Source organism: Osmerus eperlanus, chromosome 16 (genome assembly GCF_963692335.1).
Source record: "Osmerus eperlanus chromosome 16, fOsmEpe2.1, whole genome shotgun sequence".
NCBI lineage: Eukaryota > Metazoa > Chordata > Actinopteri > Osmeriformes > Osmeridae > Osmerus > Osmerus eperlanus.
Genome location: NC_085033.1, coordinates 11,332,306 through 11,349,378, shown reverse-complemented (window position 1 = coordinate 11,349,378; position 17,073 = coordinate 11,332,306). Strand labels below are relative to the sequence as shown.

Genomic DNA, 17,073 nt, shown 5'->3' with positions numbered 1-17,073 from the left:
ACGAACAGACAGACAGACAGATGAACAGACAGACAGACAGACAGATGGAGGCAGTCCCCACCTGGGTCCCTAGGCCCAGCAGGATGAGCATGAAGAAGAAGAGCAGAGACCACAGGGGCGAGATGGGCAGCAGAGTGAGGGCTTCTGGGTAGGCCACGAAGGCCAGGCCAGGCCCGTGGTCGGCCACCTCGGACACGTTGACGTTGAGGTGGTGCGCCATGAAGCCCAGGATGGAGAAGATGACGAAGCCGGCGTACACGCTGGTCGCACAGTTGGTGATGCTGATGATGATGCTGTCTCTGTTGCCGCGGCAACCGGAGGAGAGGAGGCGGAGGAGGAAAGGAAGGTTGTCAGGAGGCCATAGTATAACAATACGAGAAGGGGTTTTCCGGGTGTGCTTATGTGGGATGCGCTTCCTTCGTGCAAAAGATTGATTCAATCTGTAATTTCAATCAGAGATTTCGATCTGCGTCTGTCGTGTACCCCAGCCAGCCACAGGGTGGTGCTGTGGAACAGAGAGACAACAATACAACCAGACTGATGGTGGAGGAGAGCATCAAGGTGTTCTATATGGAAGCCTGGTCCAGATTGCATCTCTCTTAGCTTCTGCCAAGCTCTATGCCCACACGGTGCACACTTAAAAACACACACACACACACCACAACACACAGTGAATTCTCCCAATCTCTTCTCTCCCCGAGTTCTGAATGTGCCTTTTTAATCTCCGCTGACACTGTGGCATGATCCAGTTCACAGAGGTACCCAATTCACCCCAACCTAGCACAAAGACCTGCACACACAGTCCAGCAGCCAGCTATTTGGGGGGAAAGAAAGTCGGGATGAACAGGGGACCATAAAAATGCCACACCAGCGCTCGCTAGCTGCTGCCTCAACACAGCACGCCTGATACCACTTTATTTAGGCCCCTTGTCACCTCATTATTTTGGAATGATGGGTAAAAGAATTGAGTTGAATCCCAATGTCAGTCGGGTGCAATAACGATGGTGGATTAGGCCCAAGCAGAGGAAGGAGAGCAGGAAGGAAAGGAGGGGGGAGCTGTCAGGGACCAACTAACAGTTGTTGAGCATTAAGTAAAGGGATAGAGGCTAGAGACTAGGTTATAGGAGACATGAACTAGGGGATATAGACTAGGTTATAGGAGATCTGCATTCAGTGATAGAGACTAGGTCTATAGGAGATGCCAGCTAGGGGAGGGAGACTAGATGGAAGGTGCTAGCGGGATGGCACACAGGGGGATGAGTATGGTCATGGTACCAACCTGAAGCAGTTGTTGTGGAACTTGTTGTAGGAGGCCATGGTGATGAGGCCCCCCCAGGCACAGCCCAGAGAGTAGAAGATCTGAGAGGCTGCATCTCCCCACACCTGGACAGACACGCAGACAGACAGACAGACAGACACACAGACAGATACACCAGCACACAGGCAGACAGACAGACAGACAGACAGACAGACACACAGACAGACAGACAGACAGACAGACAGACAGACAGACACACAGAGACAGATACACCAGCACACAGGCAGACAGGCATCCTTAAGTTATGGCAAAACATGTATAACAACAGCTGATCTAGAGAACCTCTCGACCTCCAACCCTAAAGCCAGCCCACCTTGGCGTCCAGGATCTTCTGCCACTGGGGGGTCAGGTAATACTTGATGCCGCTGACTGCCCCCTCCAGGGTGATGCCCCGGATGAAGAGGATGGTCAGCACCACATAGGGGAAGGTGGCCGTGAAGTACACCACCTGGACACCACCACACACACACACACACACACACACACACACAGGGCTCACACACTCAACTCCGACTGCTGCTGCGCCACGCCAGACAGGTGTGTGTGTGTGGTGGGGGGGGGGGGTCCGTCTTACCTTGCCAGAGGACTTGACCCCCCGGATGAGGCAGAGGAAGACCACCACCCAGGATATCGCTAGACAGCCCAGGATGGGCAGACGCACCTCCCCAAAGTTTCCTATATCATCTGAGATGTTCAGCACATAGTGTCTGAGAGGGGGGGGGGAGGGGAGAGAGACAGACACATACAGAGAGGGGAGGGAGAGAGGGGGGGGGAGTGAGAGAGACAGACACATACAGAGAGGGGAGGGAGAGAGGGGGGGGAGTGAGAGAGACAGACACATACAGATAGGGGAGGGAGAGAGGGGGGGGAGGGGAGAGAGACAGACACATACAGAGAGGGGAGGGAGAGAGGGGGGGGAGTGAGAAAGACAGACACATACAGAGAGGGGAGGGAGAGAGGGGGGGAGTGAGAGAGACAGACACATACAGAGAGGGGAGGGAGAGAGGGGGGGGAGTGAGAGAGACAGACACATACAGAGAGGGGAGGGAGAGAGGGGGGGGGGAGTGAGAGAGACAGACACATACAGAGAGGGGAGGGAGAGAGGGGGGGGAGTGAGAGAGACAGACACATACAGAGAGGGGAGGGAGAGAGGGGGGGGGAGTGAGAGAGACAGACACATACAGAGAGGGGAGGGAGAGAGGGGGGGGGAGTGAGAGAGACAAAGACAAGAGAGATCAGTCCAAACACACAACACTCTGTGGACTCTGCTGGTGTGTGTTCTACATGCATACATTCATGGAGGCTCTGTACAGAGGCGGGATTGTAGCGAGCCACGCTAACACCACGCTAACACCACACCAGAAGCATAATTCAAGCCTCCAGCGCATCACGGCTGACAGCAGCTAGCTACGCACAATGGACCAGGTCTGCAGCATCCCGGGAAGAACAAGCCAGGCTTTCTCCCTGGTCCAACCACAACACACCACCCTGACTAAACATGCACCCATTAGACAGTGACACTTACACCCATCTACATGGGACACACACTGACAATGCTCCCTTTGAATGGTCACTATGCACAGGCCAATATAACCACTAGAACACAACCAAACTCGTTCTTACACGAACGGAATTTGAATTTCGGTCGATTTACACGTATGATACATAAAGTATGGCCTTTGCTTGACCTAGTTTCCCAGAAAATCTGTTGTTTAATCTCTGTGTAAGTTCCATTGTGCTGGTATGTAGTTATTGCGTGTACAGCCAAGCTTGTCTCGTTCCATTGAGGGTTGATTAATAGTTATCCAGGATTAACCAAACAAACATGCCCTTTGACTAACAACTTTTAAGCCATACAGGTATTTAACAGTCTAACAAGCATACACTGACGCCATTTTTGAATTGCCTAGAAACCTCCTTTCTTTTCACAGAAACACAACTGATCTTGCTTGATGGCACTGACAACAGCTGTGAGGAGGATCAAATCCGTTCACTTTAATGGAGTTAGATTACCTGAACTTCGGGAGGACGATGGCACACCAAGACTCTTTCGCTCCTATCAACTCATACACATCAGCCCAGCTAGAGCGAGGAGGAATGCAACCAAACTCCACGCTTTCAATTACGAGGTCTGTATGAAGTCTCTTCCGTTCGTCTGGTCCTTGTGCTAGCATGTTGTTGTCACCCTCCCACCCTTCCCCTTCTTCTCTGCTTCTCCCAGTCGTCTATCCAGGCTTCCCGGGTGATCTGCTCGAGCTGCTGCTCGGACGTGACCCACTAGGACTCTCCGCCACACCCCAGAGTTGAATGCCTGGTAAATATGCATGCACCCTTCACATCATCCATTCCTGTGCATCCCAGTAATTACTCTCGTCCCCTTAGGACTTCAGGCCTGGCTCTGCTACCAGCCTCCACCAACCTGCAACAGGCTTGGCTCTGCTACCAGCCTCCACTGATGAAGAAAGTGTTTTGTCCATCTCTTCATAAACGGAGTGACTAAGTTCAGTTGAGTTCTGGATTTTACTAAGTATTTATCAATCTGCAGATTGGGAGAGAAAACCAGTCTTCTGACCATAAATGACAACACAACCCCAAGCTTAGGTCTCAACCAGGTCTCTCTCCGCTCCGAAAGCCGAAGGACCATCTTTAATAGGGCACAAGAATGTAAACATAGATTGTGACAGTCAGGCAGGAATGACGTTACAACAGTCTCAGAGATAAAGATTCACTGCTCCCAACACATGACAACTCTCACACTAGAGAGTTCATAGTTGGAGCTCTCCTTGTAGTCATGACAAGGACCGTTTAGCCAGTACTTTCTCCTGACCCCGAACATCTATTAACCTGACACATAGACACAATATACTGTTATTAATAGCAAGCTTACATGATAAACGGACTAACTAGTATCCAATGACTAGTTTTATTGATTAGTGATTAGTGTAAGCACACAGAAAATCCCAATTTCTTCCACACCACCAAACTGCATCAGGCTTGGCTCTGGTACCAGCCCTGCTTCAATAAAAGCATATGATTTTTCAATTGCTGGTGTGTTACTGAACTTGTGAATGTGCATTTCGAGAGGCACAGGTTATTCTTACTGGTTATTCCTAGTTAGGTTATTCTTAGTTATTACTGTCATTTGGTACTTTTGTTTCAATACCTCAAATACATATCTTCACTCTCACCACCCTCCTTCAATCTGCCCTCCCTCCCTCCCATCCTCCCTCCCTCCCCCCCTCCCTCCCATCCCCTCCCTCCTTCCTTCCCTCCCTCCCCCCTCGCTCCCTCCTCCCCCTCCCATCCCCTCCCTCCTTCCCATCCTCTCCCTCCCCCTCCCTCCCTCCCCCCCTCCCTCCCATCCCCTCCCTCCTTCCTCCTTCCTTCCTTCCTTCCTTCCTTCCCTCCCTCCCTCCCTCCCATCCCCTCCCTCCCTCCCCACCCACCCCTCCCTCCCTCCCTCCTTCCCATCCTCTCCCTCCCTCCCTCCCTGCCATCCCCTCCCTCCCTCCCTTGTCCTTACTTCCAGTACTCCTCGCTGGGGCTCGTCCTCTTGGTGCGGTTCACCACCTCTGCCACGCCGGCCGCCAGGCTGCTGGTGGCGTTGGCGAACGAGGCGTTGAGGCGCGAGGAGCTGCCCACCACGCTGCTGCAGGCGGGCGTGTTCCAGGGGTTGTTGCAGTACGTCCAGGGCAGCAGGTTGGTCATGGACATGAAGAAGTAGTAGAAGGAGATGCAGATGACCACGTTGTAGTAGATTCCGATGTAGGTGGAGACCACCATCATCCCGTAGCCCACACCTGGACACACAGAGGACAGGTCAGCGGCGGCCGTTGTTCAAACACAGGGTGACGGCTGCGGGGAGACAGCTGAGAGCCTTGTGTGTCCTGGTCTTAGCACCACGCCGCTGAATGCGGGTCCTCTTCGCACATACACTTTGAACACACTCACCTTTAGCTCCTTTCTCACGCTCACCATTCGAAAGGTTTATTTTCTCGGCCTTTTAAGTGTCACTTTTTTGTTGTCGTTACCTTTCCTCGTCCCTCCCATTGCTGACTCTACCCCATCTCTCTCTCTCTCTCTCTCTCTCTTTCTCAAGCAAGCAAACAAACACACACACACACACTTCTAGAATGAGGAACGCCCTCTGACCTTTGAACACAGGACTGATCCTCCAGACTCCCAGGCACCCCAGGCTGGCGAACTGTCCGAAGGAGAGCTCCAGGAAGAAGAGGGGGATGCCACAGAACACCAGCATGATGAAGTAGGGGAACATGAAGGCACCTGGAGGAGGACCGCACACACACACACACACACACACACTCAGGTCACATAAGATAAGCCTTCACAGAGTCCGTCATCTTTTACGTCCTGAAAGCTTTTATGAACCTCTCTGGAGGGGACATTTAGAAGCATATGCTGCAGTCTGTAAGAGCGTTTGCAGGTGTTAATCCTGTTGTGTGTTTACATTTCTGCGTGTTTGTGTGTGTGTGTGTGTATGTGTATATATTTATAGAATAAATGCAGTATGCATGTGTGTATCCGTGTGTTTGTGTGCGAGTATACATTTGAATGTGTGTGTGTATGTGTGTGTGACCCATCTGCAGCTACCATGTGCCCTGCTACAGGCCAGGGGAGGCAGGGGAGGCAGCGTCAGTGAGGGCTGCAGAGGCAGCAGTGAAGCAGCCAGGCATGAATCCTCCGTGATCAGCTGAACCTACGGCCACAAACAGCCCACTGGGGCCAGTGACACTGTGGCAGGAAGGGTGTGTGTGTGTGTTGTGTGTTTTGTTTGTGCACGAGTTTGTAAGTAGGCAAGTGTGTGTTTGTGTGCGCACGCGCGAGTGTGTGTACACAAATTAGTGTGTGAGTGTGTGTGTGTGTCAGACTTCTGATAAGACCTAGTTGCTCTTAATATGTCTGGGTCTTGAGCAACAGCAGTCCACTCCAGAGATCCAGCTCCAGAGTGAGATAATACACAGCCTAAACACACCATGCCCTTCTATGGCCTTGAGGTGGCAAAACAGACGTAACACACACACTGCATGTTGGGAGAGACTACATGTGAATGGAGTTGTAGCCCAGCCAAGAACAGCTTTGGAACCGAGCCAGAGAGATACACACAACAGGCTCAGGCTGGAACTGGACCAAACTCCCATCGATGTACACACAGTACAGTAGTGGAACCTGGGCTGTCATTGAATTTGCATTACTGGACACGGCTCCGCTCTGGGTAACAAACAGCTACAATTTCCAACAAAAGCATCAAACACAGAGCGAGAAGACAAAGTCAGAAAGGGCTTACGGAACCATTTAAGGGAACTTGGAAATATGACCCAATATCACTACATTGTTCTCCATGTCTCTGGCAGATTCTAACTAAATCAGTGAGTGTTCAGCTACGAGGGCTAGTGTGTGTGATGGTGTGTGTGTGACGGTGTGTGTTTGTGATGGTGTGTGTCTGTGATGCTGTGTGTCTGTGATGGTGTGTGTCTGTGGTGCTGTGTGTGCGATGCTGTGTGTGCGCGACAGTGTGTGCGTGACGGTGTGTGTTTGTGATGGTGTGTGTTTGTGATGGTGTGTGTCTGTGATGGTGTGTCTGTGATGCTGTGTGTGCGTGACGGTGTGTGTCTGTGACGGTGTGTCTGTGACGGTGTGTGTCTGTGATGCTGTGTGTCTGTGACAGTGTGTGTCTGTGACGGTGTGTGTCTGTGATGGTGTGTGCGTGACGGTGTGTGTCTGTGACGGTGTGTGTCTGTGATGGTGTGTGTCTGTGATGGTGTGTGCGTGACGGTGTGTGTCTGTGACGGTGTGTGTCTGTGACGGTGTGTGCGCGATGCTGTGTGTGTGTGATGGTGTGCGTGTGTGTGCAGAGAGAAGCCCGCCCACCTCCTCCGTTCCTGTAGCAGAGGTAGGGGAACCTCCACACATTGCCCAGGCCCACAGCATAGCCCACGCTGGTCAGCACAAACTCAATCTGGTTCCCCCAGTTCCCCCGCCTGGAGTTCTCATCCCTCTTCACAGGCTCTCCCGGGACTGCTCCGTTCTAGAAACACACAGAGGCAGAAAGTTAGAAGGGCCACCAAACGGGGGAACCGGAGAGGGTCGTGGAGGGAGTTCTCGGCGGAACCGGAGCGCTAGCTAGAGCCCGTCCAGAGGAGCGTTCAGGTGAAACATACAGAACAATGCAGATGACAGATTTAACAGTCCACTGAATGACAAATGAGTGACAGCGAGCATTCACATATGACCGGTGAGACCCATCATTAGTCTTCTCGTCAGTCCAGATTGTCCAGCCTAAGGCCACGGCTTCCTCTCAGACTGACAAGACAGAAAGTTCCAGCATGTTTACATGCTGAGCCTGTCCTAAATGAGTTCGGCCTCCGTGTTGTTCTCTGAGAAAGATGCCATTCGATTTGGAATTTCCTTCCTTGTGTTTTTACTCCTTGTTTGTTATGCAGGGTCTGTGATTTCAAACCCCTGCTGTGTTTGGGTGGTACCACAGTGTCCTGACAGCCATCGCTGTGGCCTGACAGGTTTAGCTGTGATCTCGACAAGCTTTCTCTGTCAAAACACACACACACACACACACACGTAACCCTGTATCCACAACAGTCCAGCCGAGCACTGCTGCTAGTTTATGTCCATGCGTTGGCAACTCTCAAGACAAGATTGTATGTGTTCCCATCTGTGATGCAGATTTATTAGCTTGTTGATGTTGTCACAGTAGAATCTCCTCCCTCCAGCTCCTTCTTCTAGTGCTACACGTGAAGGAGGGGTTTTTAAGGGGTTAACTGGTCAAATCACCTGGTTTGAATACCAGGTTTGGCTGCCTTTAGACTTTATGCATGACGTAATATGGTGGCTCGTCGCTGTGTAGAGGCTGTGTGTGTGTGTGTGTGTGTGCGAGAGAGAAAGAGCGAGTGTACAACTGTATGTGCTGCGCAGCTCTGCTCTGCGTGCTGGAGCAGAAGTTATGTGAGCTGAGATAACCGGGGCGTTTGGCACCAAATCAACATTTGGTCTTGTCGTTCTGCATTTCAAGTCTCCTCCCTCCATCTGTCTCCATCAGATGGTCTTCTCCATCCCGACCTCCTCCACAACCCCTGGAGCCCACCGGGACGCTGTGCTCCTCTCCCCCTCTCCACCCCCCAGACTCCCTCTCCAACCCCCTCTCTCTCTGTCCTTTCCTCTCTTCTCCTCTACTCCTACAGAGTACACACTCCTACACACACTCCTCTTCCCGCATCGCCGCGTAGCACCAGAGAAGCTGCAGAGCTCAGGTGTTAATGTGGGAACGTATCAATCACGCTGCCGGCACGCTCCCCCCCCCCCCCCCCCCCAAACCCCTCCCGCCCTCCCTCCGCTCCACACCGTCCCGAAAACGAGCAACCTTTCGATCTGCGGCAGAATGCTCCGGCAATGGTGTGCACCCCCGTCCTGAAGCAACCTCAGGACGTGTGCTGGCCGTGGTGGCTTGTTTTGGCTACAGGTTTGGGGTTGACCAGCAGCCTGGGCATATGGGGGCAGCGTGCGGTGAGAGGGCCGTGCGAGGCTGAGCGGACACACGCAGCCCGGAGCACACACAGTCCCACGCAGACGGCCAGGCGGCTCGTTCAGCACGACAAAAAAGGAGAGATTTTTTTTTTTTTTTTTATAAAAATATTTATTTAAAAAAAAACTTCTTGCCCTGTGGTGGTTCCTTGCTACAACTCAAAACAAAGTTAACCTTTTCCAGGGAGAGTCTCAACCCCGTGTTGGACTGTAAACTGCAGATGGGACACGGTATGACAAAGCTTTTGTGTGTGAGGAACTGCACTGTTTCAGCCCCCTCACAGCTGGTGGCATGCTGGAGCCTATTCTACAATGGGCTAACTTCAGTTATCTTTGGCTGGCCACTGAGTGGCCGAGACATGTGCACCTGTGTTCTGGTGTTTATATATTTGTGTGTGTGTGTGTGTGTGTGTGTAGGATATGTGTGTATATTCTGACAGTCTGGGAGAAACTCCTACCTGCTTGTTGTGTAAGAGCAGCTGTACAGACAGGGCCTGAAGTAGAATGACAACGTGTGTTTGCGCACACACACACCCATAGGTCTACTGTTGAACACCTCCAGCTTTCCCCACCTGTGATAAGTAGCTAGCAACACGACAGGGTTAGAGTTTGCCATAAGTGCGTGCTTGACCTTCTCTTGTCTTTCTGACCGCCTGTCTGTCTGTGCGTCTGTCCATCTTGTTGCCCAGGTGTTTAGACCCACGGTATTTGCTCCATGGATCCTGTGAAGTCACACACACGCACAGGCACACGCACACACAGCTTCATTGCACGCCCAGCTGGGCCCATCTGCGGTTTATGTAAGTCCACACACATCACTAACTCTCTACAGTATAGGGGCCAAGCACCAACCTTCCTCTAGCCTGCCTCTCATCTCTCTAGCCTATGTCTCTCCTGCCTTTTTCTGTAGTCTCTCTACCTTGTCTCTCTTACCTCTCTCTCTCTGACCTCGACCACAATCTCCCTCTGCCTGGATTTAAGACCAGGGCCAACAACCTCTCAGTTAGCATGGTTCTTTACAGTATGTGGTTCCCTCTCGATGTGGGTCACTGGCCCCATCATAACACAGCTATGTGCACATGCATGCCCTCTTACCAGTCATCTGCAAATATTGGTCAGAAACAAGCATGCTTTCACAAAAGCACTGGGTACCAAGTTCAGACAAATGTCTAAAGGTTTCACCCTCACTGACTATTTACTAACTATTCACAAGAGTTTGTGGTTGCGTGGGTGACAAAAGACAAACTAGCTAGCTTTCTGTCAACTGGCAAACGGTGAACATTCAAAACCACTCATGTGTTCTCTAGACTTTACAATGCCAGACCCCAGTCAGTCTAATACCCTGCCTTCTCCTCCCTCTCTCTTTTCCCTCCCTCTCTCTTCCCTCCCTCTCTCTCTCTCCCCACCACAGGGAGTTTGATGGACAGTAGCACACACTTCACAAAGCATGGCCCCCTGACAGCTGCCACCCTGTCAGGGTGTGAAACCCTCTCCACTGGAGTGTAAGCCTACCCCTTGCCCTGGAGATCACACACACATACACGCGAGGACCTCACACACACACACGTAGGTAAGGTTGGAGCGGCCTGCCCCGACTGTCAGACACAGCCTCACGGGTCGCAACCCAACACCCTCCTCTCCCTCTCCTCCATCCGATTCTAATCTACCGTATTCTGTTCTGCTCTACGGTCATCTTAACTTGTTTAACTACGTGCTCTTATGGTTCTTGCCTTTGGCACTTATTTGTTTTTTCACAATGTATGCTTCATGTTTTGGCTACCCGCAATGTTTGGGGCTATCTCGTTGTTATGATCAGTGACATTATGCACTTTTGTAAAACTCTCTCTTGGAAGTCGCTTTGGATAAAAGCGTCTGTTAAATGAATAAATGTAAATGTAAATCTCACCGGGAGTCAGTCTGATTCCCCTCCAGATGCCTGGCATTTAGCTACTGCCTGCTAGCCTTCCTGCCTGCTCACCCAATGCTTCTGCCCGCATGCCCCCTTGCTAGACATGCAACCTTCACAAGCCATTAGACCCTGCGCTTCAACTGGCATAACATGCCCCCCCCCCCCCCCCCCCCCGGCCGTCCCCCTCCATCCAAAAATGGATATGTTTACTTTGCTTCCCTCTAATATCCCTCATTACATGGTACTGAGTTTGGGAGAAGTGTGGTTTGTCACATAAACAGGCGTGCTCAGGGCTGAAGAGATGGTCGTGAGAATGTGCGTGTGTTCGTGCGTGTGTTCGTTTCCACAAAAAAGAGCTAAGTGAGGGAAAACAGAGAAAATAAAACCATAAAAAATGGCCGTAGACAAACAATGTACATTGCTGCTTTGATTGATGTGGTATTTTAGCTCTGCACACTTTCAGTACTGCAGAGTGGAGATTCTTAAATGTAAGCTCATCAAATTGAAGACACAGACACACACACACAAACAAACATACCCACATACACACCAGTGGATTTCACACACTTCTGCACATGTGCACCACCGGCACCTAAATTACTCATCCAGGTCTCCACCTGGATGAGTCACAGTAAAACTAACTGATTTGAGTTTGCACTGTGATACTGTGAGTCATGTTGCCAAGTTGGCAAAACAGACATGTATGAGTTCCAGAAGCCATGACGACTGACAGTTAAAACGTCTGTATCCTCAAGCAGTAGAGTGAGTATTAACTGCTAATGAATACAATAGTTATGGGATACACGAGTATTGCAAAAACAGCTAGTAACATACAGAGCAGCAAACAGCAGAACTATACTGGGACAAACCTTCCCATTGTAATCACAGCTAATGTTGTGCTATTGCTCAACAATGACAAATAAGTGATGCCGTGACAACAAGAGATGGAGGGATGAGGGGAATGTTTGTCATCTCCTCTAGGAAGAACATCTGTTCAAACAGAGACAAGTGAAAGGTCATCTTTCCCCATACTTTCACACAGGCACTGTCCACCCCAACATCAAAATAAACAGGACAGGAATAAGGCTGAACTGTGTGCCAACTGTTACAGGAAGGTAGATTGGACCTAACATGGTAAACCCTGATAAAGGGGTTTACTCAAAATGCTTCTGGATACTGATTAGGCAACATAAAACTGTTTAAGTAATTGAATCTCTTAAGTAAATACAAAAAAGAGACTACTAGAAGATTAACTGAACAAAATAACACATTTTTATTTACTCAAATACATTTCTTAGATTACATAAATAGTTTGATTTAGTTTCCACAAAAGTTACGAGAATTCAGAATAAACAGGGTTTACAGTGTAGTAGGAAGGACTATCCTCGGGTTTGGGAATGTTGTAGGGGTAACAGTGCTTTGTTGGTAAACAATGGAGACATATTTAAAGATTATTACTAGAAAAAATTAGGAAAAGTGTATAAACTATGACTGGATTAAAACATGTTCATGTTGCTCTGTATGAAGGCATGTGCACTATCATTAAATATTTGGTTTCAGAAGACACAAGAGGGTTAGAACATACAGCAATCAGACTGTGCTTCATTTTGGGCTGACAAAAAGTATGACCTCTTATATATAACCTGTTATATATAACCTGTTATATATAGCCTCTTATATATAACCTCTTATATATGACCTCTTATATATGACCTCTTATATATGACCTCTTATATATGACGTCTTCCTCTGAAGCTGGGGTGGGGGAGGTCTAGTCTCTGCTGTCCAATCAGGTCCCAGAGATGGGAGCAAATAGGCCTCTTTCAAAGGCTCTGGTTCAGGATAACCGTTTGGATCAATGACACAACTGACATTTTACTGCAAAGGCCTACACTCGCAGACAGGTCAAGAAGAGGAGCCGATTTTAAATGTCAATGAATTAAGTAGATGGAATAGATATTTAGATTTCAAACCAGAATATTTACATCCGGGCATTTCATACCAGAGATGTTATAATAAAAGGATATATTCACTTCCTTTTAGGGTCTGTTGGTTTATTGTAAATGCGCAGGCATCACAGTCAGAAGACAATGATGGGAGGTTGGTACGAGTGTCACCAACGCTCATTTTGAGATTGACATTATATTCAGGAGTCTGTATTGTTACGCAGTTGAAATCCGTCTTTGAGATTTAAATCGCAGACACTCATTGTCTATTGAAAGGCAAACACGAAAAGCGCTGAATTCAACGACTTCCATTGTCGCGTCATTTCCAAACTGACACCAAGTGACGCCTGTTAGCCAACTCCAAATCAGATGTAAACACGTGAAGGGAGATCGCTTCACACCAGTAAAATAACACTGGCTTCTTTTGTTGTCCGAGACAAAACTAAGCACAGAAAATTGCGTAAGTGGCACATGTAGTGTCCCTTCCCCGTCATCTTGTGTGTGTTCACTAGAGTCCTGCTCAACCGCTCTGAAAGAAATCCCTGGATCCCAAGAAGCCCCTGCAGAGATGGCTTCTCTATAAGGGCCCTGTGAGGTGAAAGTAATTAGACTGAAGTCGCTGGGACTGTGGCTTCTCACCCTGCTAGCACAAACATTCTTGGGGACCTGATTGGACCAGACCTGAATACCTGAATGCTCCATGGCTGATTGATTCGGCCAAATGGTGAGTTGTCAAGAGAGGAGAGATGAGGCAGGGGGAGATGAAGGGACTGGAGGGGCCACTGGAAAGGCCACTGGAGGGGCCACTGGAGGGGCCACTGCTGGGGCCAGTCACACAGTGCTGGCCCCCCCAGGAGTGGGTCACCTCCCCCAGTCAGTAGCCACCCCGACACTCAGCCAACAAGTCATTATCCGTTAGTTGATATTCCGTTAGTCAGTTAGTAAAAATTTTACAATTGTTTGATTTTTAAATATCAAAATGTAAAAAATAAACTAAAAAAGATACCATTTATTTCTACGCAAAAACTGACCGTGGATTTAAAAGTTACACTAATACACAACAGATTCAAAACAAACAAACACCTATTTACATCCTGCATACTTCAAAAACACCTAAGTCTAACAGATTCACAATCATGCCAAACAAACACAATCCCTACATGCACCACACCAAAATGGCTTCTACGAACAAGGATTTCCTTACCAGTGAGTTGTCCATGGCAGATATTTCTCACACCTATCTCACCCTTCCACAACGTCAGATATCTAGACCCAATCCCTGGTGTACCTTACAGCCTTTAGCTCCTATTCACTGGCATCTGTTAAGAGGCTATCAATGCTGGGATACTGGAGAGCTTCTTTTGAAGCTCCCTAAAGGAAGTGGCAGTCAGGCAGAGCTCATCCTTAAGTGGTGGGGGTGGGTGTGGGGGTGGGGTCAATGGTCGTGAGAGGAGTGGTCTCAGAGTTCGAAACCTAACGCTTTACACACAGTCATGGATTGGACCACACTGCACTGGCTGTCCGTAAAGATACTCCGGAGATCCTCCTGAAGGACTTAATCAAGAACGTTCTTCCCAATCAGGATCGAGCCTTTCGGATGTAGATCTCTCTCCCTAATTGTGCTTCTTTGTGTAAAGACTATGGATTGCGCAATGTGCTGAACATGTCACATCATTACTGTAGCCTACATTTGAGTTGAAAGTTGTTTTTTTTTACTGCGGATTCTTGCCATACCAAAACCCGACCCAACACAACAACCTCCCCTTCCATTCCACAAATTTCTCGTCTGGCTGATATCTTGGGAGGGGGGGGGAGGGATTCAAACCGAGAACCACAGACAACTTTTCTCCACGGAGACAGGGACTGGCCCGGGTGCGAGCGGGCAGACTGGGAGAGACGCAGCCTGACTGTCAACGCTGATCTGTGCAGAAAGGCAGGCCTGGCCTCAGCCCCGCGCTCCGCTTAACTAGATCATTCAATTAGCGCTTCATGGGGCATGGACATGTAGCGATGCGGGAGACTCGCCCGCGGAACTATTGGCCAACGCAAGCTGTTCACCTGCACCACACTCCCCCAGTCACACACTGTCGGTGTACACACGAACGCACACACACACACACACTCGTCCTCGCTCTCTTTTACACCGGGGGAAAAAAAGAGCTAACAAACATGCACACTCACACAGGTGAACGTAAGCTTTCATCCAAAGCAGCACGTTCTGGATCCCTCTTCCTGACCCGTGTCTGTACTGTACACGCTGTGTTAGCCATTGTGGTGCTGCAGTGAAACGAGATCCTAGTTGGCAGAATGGGTCACTTCTTGTAACTGGCCTTAATGCTCACCCACGTCTACTGCATGAGCGAGCATCTCTTCCCTCAAATGACTGCATTTACACTGAACTCCTACTTTTACACACGCGCGCCCATTACTCTGTATGTTGCAGTAGATTATCTGACTGCAGATCTGCAGGGGTTGCAGGTTAAAAAAAAAAACCTGGTGCGTCGCTTTCGATTAAAACCTCTGCTACATGAACCCTTAATGAACAGGGACATTTGGTTTCCATTTGGACATCAAGTTTTGGTGGTTTCCAGGGTTAGCCAATGAGAACCATTCATTTTCATGGGCATTTGCCGTGAAGGGCCGTACAGAGATTTGGAGTTTTACGTAAGAGGACCCTCTTATGACTGGCCCAAAACAAGACCAGAGCCAGAGTCATGCCACACTGTCAGTCTGATGGGGGAGACCACAGTCAACAACAGCTGCTGGGTGCTGCATTGGCTCCCTCTCTCTGATGGCATCTGGACCAGTAGGAATGGCAAGGCGAGGTATTTGCATATAAGTTTGGCAACGCGAGGTATTTGCTCACATATCCAAATAGCTCGCGTTGCCAAACTTATAGGCAAATACCTCGCGTGAGAACGAGCAAGGAAGTTTTTTTTTTTTTTGTTTTTTTTTACCGCAGTCTTGCCACGGTTTGGCAACACGTTGAGAACGAGCAAGAGTACGTTTCGCATGAGTTATATCATGCTTGTTTTCCCAGGTGAGGTAGAACAGCGTTTAGCAACTTGAAGTAAAAAAAAGGAATGTTGTGGAGGGAGTCAAGTGGCTGAGCGGTGAGGGAATCGGGGCCCTGCCAGGCTGCACTACGACCAGGGCACCCTCTCGCTCACCTCTCTCCCCCCCCCCGTGCAGTCAACCTTTCACCCCCCTCTCTCAGATATACCACCATTCACACACTCCCTCACACACACACACACACACACACAAGTCCTCTAGGCCCCCCTGCATCCACCCTGATGCTTCGGGGACGTCCACCCAGCCTGCTGCAGCTGTCCTCGGCCAGGGCATTTTTAGAGGCTCCACCTTTGACATACATCCCTGTGTAACTCATCTCCAGCTGACACACGGCCAGCCTCAGGTCACCTCTCCAATGGGGCCAACACCTCACACGGAACCCAATCCCCTCCCCACAGACACAGACCACACCCCCACCCCGGTGAGGTGTACCCCCTCCTCTGGAGACAGAAATAGAAGGATGCAAGACAGAGAAGTAACTTGACTATGTTATATTCTATTAAAAAGGATATGTGGCTGGGCTAACAGGGGCGTAGCCAGGACATTATTTATGGGGGGGCCAGCTCTGGACAGTCTTTTATTTGGGGTGGCACTTGATTGTCAAAAACTACTATTTTAAAACTCACACACTGCATCACTCAGAGCAGCAGTTTTCTAACGGTATCCAGTGGTTAGCTGCTAGTCTCCATTGAAGCGCTGTCAGAATGCAGGTACATTGGTTTGTGTCTTGCACTGTCTTAATGTGTCTTGCTCTGTCATAATGGTGGCCTCTGAGACAGATTATAAATGACAGCCTGTGGTCGCTTTCACAGGACGTCCATCGATGGAATTGTTACATTTAGAAAGAACTCAAGGTATTGTCGTTTTGCACTCCCGAGGCGCTCTAACTCTAACTCTCTAACTCTCTTTATGCAATGAGCATTCAAATGGTGCATTTAGTACAGGCAGCAGATTATCAAGGACCAACACTACACTTTTCTGAAAAGCATTACAGTGGATAGAGACAAGAATTGGTAACATACTTGCGAGGTACATGCATAGTTAATTCTTGACCATCTCAGATCAAGATGGTAAAATATACCACAACAACATCACAACAAGCTGTAGTTGGTCTGTAGTTGGGTTGCAGTCTTAATGAGCGGGTCAGCAGTATACCATCTGTGGGATATGGCTGCCACCTGATCTGCACACTGACCTGACCAATGGATGACCAGAACCCAGAGTTCTGGTCGAGCATGAGGGTTCCACACTGAGCTGGATAGGACACATTG

General features: G+C 49.4%; 1 protein-coding gene across 4 annotated transcripts in view; it reads right to left on the bottom strand.

Moving 5' to 3' along the window:
* The window catches only part of slc6a9 (solute carrier family 6 member 9), a 39,703-nt gene that overhangs the window by 2,271 nt on the left and 20,359 nt on the right, over positions 1-17,073 (bottom strand). For all 4 annotated transcript variants that reach the window (XM_062482140.1, XM_062482139.1, XM_062482141.1 and 1 more), the window contains 7 exons: positions 7,208-7,364; positions 5,471-5,602; positions 4,842-5,118; positions 1,893-2,025; positions 1,632-1,766; positions 1,280-1,383; positions 62-299 (listed from right to left, as the gene is read on the bottom strand). In XM_062482140.1, the coding sequence (XP_062338124.1) occupies positions 62-299; positions 1,280-1,383; positions 1,632-1,766; positions 1,893-2,025; positions 4,842-5,118; positions 5,471-5,602; positions 7,208-7,364 (1,176 nt within the window). The remainder of the gene's footprint in view (positions 1-61; positions 300-1,279; positions 1,384-1,631; positions 1,767-1,892; positions 2,026-4,841; positions 5,119-5,470; positions 5,603-7,207; positions 7,365-17,073) is intronic.